The sequence below is a fragment of the Cryptomeria japonica genome, chromosome 1, assembly GCF_030272615.1.
Source record: "Cryptomeria japonica chromosome 1, Sugi_1.0, whole genome shotgun sequence".
NCBI lineage: Eukaryota > Viridiplantae > Streptophyta > Pinopsida > Cupressales > Cupressaceae > Cryptomeria > Cryptomeria japonica.
Window position 1 is genome coordinate 212315038 of NC_081405.1, and position 6000 is coordinate 212321037.

The 6000-nt window shown below is 32.5% G+C and overlaps 1 protein-coding gene across 2 annotated transcripts in view; it reads right to left on the reverse strand.

Moving 5' to 3' along the window:
* The window catches only part of LOC131030351 (patatin-like protein 2), a 46453-nt gene extending 40949 nt beyond the window's left edge, over positions 1 to 5504 (reverse strand). For both annotated transcript variants that reach the window (XM_057961120.2, XM_057961119.2), the window contains exons 1-4: positions 5357 to 5504; positions 4928 to 5109; positions 4479 to 4662; positions 4177 to 4341 (exon numbers count right to left, since the gene is read on the reverse strand). In XM_057961120.2, coding sequence (XP_057817103.2) covers positions 4177 to 4341; positions 4479 to 4662; positions 4928 to 5109; positions 5357 to 5464 — 639 coding nt within the window. In that variant the 5' untranslated portion in view covers positions 5465 to 5504. The remainder of the gene's footprint in view (positions 1 to 4176; positions 4342 to 4478; positions 4663 to 4927; positions 5110 to 5356) is intronic.
* Positions 5505 to 6000: the final 496 nt, after the last annotated feature.

Consider the following 6000-nt stretch of genomic DNA (forward strand, 5'->3'; position numbering starts at 1 on the left):
CATTTCTTCTTTTGGCCAAATGCTGATTTATTCCATGCAAATTTATTTGGATTATTTTCATGTAACTCTTTTAATCTCTTTTTTTTTAAAAACTTACAAAATAGTAAAATTTTAATTAGGCATCACTAACCTAGGAAGTGAAAGCAATTAAAGATAACAAATTAAGGGGCTTGGATTTACTTCGTGCATTAAATTTACAAAGTGCCAATTTAAGGGTGTTTATTTTTATGTTTTGAGACACTTGTAAAATTACTCCATGGCATCATTGTCAACATTAGAGAAATCTTAGTGGATTGTATAGTATAGTATCTCCAACCATAAGTTTCTATTCACATTTGGTGACATTTTAGTTATTGATTCTTCATGGCTTTTAGATGCTTCTCTGAGAGACTTCGTTGATTTTATGTAGTAAGATCCTTAATGTGAGTATCATTGAAACTAATTATTTTTTTATTTCTTTATTTTTTAATTTTATAGATGATAATTCCTCTTTCCTATTGCTTCTTCAAAGTTTGGAGTAATTTCTGTGAGAGTTTCATGTAATTTTCCTCAATATTTTATTAAATTTCTAATATTCTTCTATTATGAATTCCTCAGTACATGAGATTCCAACATTATGACTTCATCTACTTCTAAAGATTATTTCTAGTAGGAAAATATTTGAGCATTGGATAAGCATTTTAGGAATTTTTCATAAGAGGAGTCTTCTAGTTTTGATTTTCTCTCTTTTTGGAGGAATTTTTTCACACTAGATTTTATTACTTTCCCCACTTCTTTTCTTTTTATACCCACATAATCTATTTTTAAGGGGTTATTAGTGTTAGAATATTCCTATTCTAGGTAGATGATCTTTCCTAGTGTGGTTTCATTTGTTACTATATAGTAGTGCTAGGTGTTGCATGTCCTCAATCTTAGTTAAGTGGAGTTCATTCCTATTCTTGGGTCACTTCACCTTGATTGTAGGGGATAATTTTTATTAGTTTCACTTTAAATTAGTTCACCCTTTGTAATTTTATTCATCCAAGTTATTGTTAGTGCTAATACATCTGCAATTACTTTTATATTATTTTCAAGTTCGTGACTTATGCATACTGACATTTCACTAAGAGGTTATAGTCAATATAACATTTAATATGAGTACAAATTTAGATTCAAGAGCCTCAAATTAAGTGGGTGCCCCTTTTTTTATGAAATGAGTACTCATTCCTACTGTGATTATTTCCTTTATGCATTCCTTAAAAGTGGACTCAACTTATGTTTCCACCCTTATGTGTTGTGTCATTTGGACTTGGTTTCATCTTTGTAGATGATAATATTAAATCCTTAAGTCATTATCCGCTAAGAATCTCATTAGGACTACCCTTTTGAGTTATGCATGGCTCAAGATATGTAAGAAATGGTTTAGTATTTTCTTGTTCAATTTATCTTGTCCTCAATTAAGTCATAGTGTTGTAGCCTTAACTAATTCAATTTGATCTCTTGTTCTTGGGGTTGTGTCATCTCTTTGAGATAATGGATGAATCATGTGCTTCTAAGGGTAATAATTTGGATTCAACTTAGAACCACACACAAAACACTATTCATGTTGCAACTATGAGGCCAAACTAAGCTACCTTTATAAAGTACGAGGTAGAGGCTTGATAACTTGAAGGTTAGAAATGAATGCATGATTATATTATCACTTCTTATATATAATGCATCGTCCCTCCTAATGATATACAAACTAAAACAACACTCATAAATTATATGACCATGAAAAAGTATTGAATTGGTTACAAACCTAAGCCTAGGCTATAATCCCTTAAGATTTGAAATGTTAAAATATCTTTAAGGATGATAAAAATCTCTCTGCATGATGGGTCTAATAATTTTTTAGATCACTTTGGGTACAAAGAAGCTAACAAATGGCTATCCCTTACACTAATGATAAAAGATAAAGTGGTCAATTTTCCACATTGCATTTAGAGGGTACTCCACATAATTTGTTGTACCTTGGTCTAATCACTCAAGTTCATGGACCCATCATAGCATATAATGATTTTTCTATAATTTTTGTATTAGGATATTTGATTAAAGGATCAAAAGATTTATTTCAAATATTTTACCTAGCTCTAATATAATAGCTAAATGGAGAATGATATAGTGGAGTTTTAGAAGTTGCCAATGATGGTGCAAGACATCATATAGTGAAGATTGATTATGTATTCTAAGGATGTCACATTTAGGAGGTTATTTTTAAATGTTTAATAATGAATAAAGTTCACAGAGGTGATAAATAAATTTGATGCTATCACATGTCCATTGAGGCCTTAGTTGCACATGCAACATAGTTATATTACACATACTTGCCAATAGCCTCATGTATTCCAAGATAAAAGAAAAAGAAAAAAATTACTATTTGATCTTCCACACCAATGCACAATTTCTAATTATTTGACTAAACCACAGAAGCCCAACAAACAAAAAAATAAAAGATATTACTTTTAAATTCAAGGTTTATGCTAGTAACTCCTAGATTACTTAAATCATAAAGTGCTTCCCTTTAGAGAATAGGAAACTAGGATATTGAATTTAACGCAAACATAGAGTAGAACACACAAGTAGAATTTAAGAGGATAGAACAAAGAAGCCAACCACGCCACATCTAGTCAAACATCTATTAACCAATCATATTAAACATGTGAAAATGTAGTGGGGTTGTTTGAAACCCTAAAGTAGTTGTGTAAGCTAACTTTGCAAGAACCTAGCGGTTGCTTGGAATATCATAGGACCTCCATTTCTTTAGAATTATGAGCTAGCTTCTTATCTAGCTATAACTAAGGTTTGGAGGTTTTAGTCATCATCTAACTTACCACATCAATGTGTCTAGTGAGATGAGTCTTAGAATTGACTTTTTTAAGATTCGAACAAAACTTAATAATGCTATACCTAGTAATTGGCCAAAAAAATTATATCATTTGTTGTTAGAATATAATTTAGTAACCATAAATCTTGTTATCTCTAACCTTTATATCCATCACAAATGAACAAATAATTGAATATAAAAAACCTATTTGTTATTACATAAAAAATACATTATTATTTAAAATACAACTTATATTCAATTTTAAATGATCATAAGACTTTTTCCATAATCTTGAGATTTAATGGGAAGATACACTATATTTATTATAAACACCACCTACAGAGAAGATACATTGTTTTTATTATAAACACCACCTATTTTTTATGACAGTGAGTTGTGATAATGACATGACGTTTGAATAATTGTAAGCTATTGGGTCTAACGTGAATAGCGTGGTGCACTAAAAATTTGTTACGTGAAAAGACATGACGACTAAACTTAGTCTAAGCTTACAATATGTGAGATAGGCCGTGTCGAATATCTACAGAATGAACATCTCCATAGGTAAATCATTAGGGATTTTCCATTCTAATTCCTCTGTTTACTGATATTGCAAACAAAGGTTCTTTCAGATCGAGAGAGGGTTTTGCCAACGATATCCCAAATTCTATAGCTATAATTGGTGACAGCCATAAGAGCTGAATCACGAGGAGACAATCTCAGGCAAACCAAAATCCTCAAAACCCAGATCTCACACTCATCAACCATAGAAGAAGCCGCAAAAGAAAAAGCGGCTCTAGCAAGGAAATTGGAAGGATTTGCTAAAAGTCCCAGCCGAGTTAGGCTGCCACATCTCTACACACTTAGAAAGTACGGTGGTCAGCTTTTCCAGGAAATTGCAAAGGTTTCTTTATTATAGGCCTTTAAAATAAGAAGTTATCGCTAGTTTCCAGTAAAAATAGTGAAGAAAATTGTTCACTACTTCAAGAAAGGTGATTTGGGCCTAGGGATTAGCAAGCCGTTATTGATTTTTTTTTTCGTTGATTTGATATTTCTTGCCTCTTATAAACTGTAACCTGCAGTTATAGATGGTGATGGCTAGTGAAATAGTAGATTGAAATACCCAAAAGAGAATAAACAAGATAAACTATTTACTTACTTTGTTATGAATTTCAAATTTTCCAAAATGGGTGAAAATATATATTCTACAACAAAATGGGTCAAAGGATATATATAATTTGTAGTCTAATTGATTTCAATTTAGAAGGGATATTTGGTTCTCCTGTCTTAGTAAAATTTCAATGGATTTCATTTTGATCGTGTTTACTTACAGGATTGTTGGCAGCAATTCCTCCGTCTATCAAGTGAAAACTTCTAGGACTTGCAGAAGATTGATCATGTATTGTGAAGTAGTGGGGTGGAAGAAAAGTAGGAGCTGCAGATGTAGCAATACATACATCTTTCAGAAATGGGTTCTTGAGAGGATTTTCTTTAGCCTGCAAATAAAATATAAGACATTCAGTCAGATCCAGACCTGTAAACTGAATTACCCTAACCACACTTAAAATACATTTCTATTTTGAAGCACTGAATTGAAGTGGTAAAATAAATTAACTTTAATCAGAGACTTCACCTGAAATGTTGAGAAAATGGCTGGCTGCTGCAGCTTCACATCAAAAGTGGGTATGAGCACATTAGTGATCGTCTCGCTTAGACGTAGAGATGGAATGTTTTCATTTAGGATCATCTGGAGGCACTGCCCCGAGTATTTGCACCCACAGAAGAAACTCTTGACTTGTCGGAAACGACTCGAAGTCCTATGAAAATTGTAATATGCATCAGACGAACACAGTAATAATATTACATGAATTGTATCAACTTTCCACAGTTTTTGAATTCTATTATTGTGTGAACTATCACTAGAATGTGACCGAGATCCATCATTAGGACATCATTAGGATTTCAGCGAGCTGAAGTAAATTTTTTATTCTAATAGATAGATAGATCACAGAATATGATTAAAAAACAATCGAATCCAGAAACAACAATACAGATTAGAAAGATTAGAATATAAATACTAACGTTCGTTGTGGAAAAATGTGAGGAAGCCATTTCATGTAGAAGTTTGTAAGATCTTTAGAAGCAAACAGGGGGCGGTTGTGGCCATTTGGAGAAGTTATCATGGCAGCCATCAGTCCTCCAGTGCTAGTACCAGCTATAATATCGAAATAATCTGCCAATCTGGCACCTGGTCCATCTAATTCCTAGAGAACAAAAACACAGTGAACGTTAAATGGACCATTGAAAACTGAGAAACCAGTCTTATCGATAACAGAAGAAATTGCTTTAATACTGAGCTGCTTTTATCCTTCCTCCTGATGAAAGATAAAACTTAATCAATCTGAGAAGAACAGTGCAATTCAGAGAACTAGAAAATGATATCCTTTAACTTCTCAACTTCTGATTAATTTTAATTTCTGGATTGATATTTGGATATTTGTTGTTGGGTACCTGAAGTTTCGTCTCTAAGAATTCAAGAGCTTGGGCAGGAATAAGTCCCCTAACTCCTCCTCCATCAATACTCAAGATTGTTCTCATCTTTTCTCGTGTTCGATCCATTGCTTGGCTTATGCTTCACTTAGGAATACCTGGATAGATATAACGCATAGATTCTAGAAAATTTGTACATTTTCTGTGAATTATTGACCTCCCAATTTAAATTATGAGTAGGATCAAAGATTATATTCTGAGCTAAATCTTTTGAAAAGTTGCTTCCATAAAAGTTGAATGTGATATAATGGGGATTCTAGACCACCTATTTTACTTTACAGAGATTCTTGATAAGCTATTTTACTTTATAGGCATACCCCACGTGCATTTCTTCTATAGTATGAAGAAGAATCTTGACCAAAAAATGGGAAAGTTAGTGTGAAACGGCCCCTGGAGGTGTTACAGCCAGGGACGGGGCTCCATTTATAATCTGCCTTTTAGTATGGGAAGATAAATCTTGACAAAGAGACGGGGGAAAAAATTAAGACAGATTCAGAGCAAATTACATGAAAACTGTCTTATGATAAATAAATAAGATCGAATATTCTGGTTTCTTAAAGTATAGAGTAAAATTAAATAATATTTTCAGTTTCAGTTTCAATTAA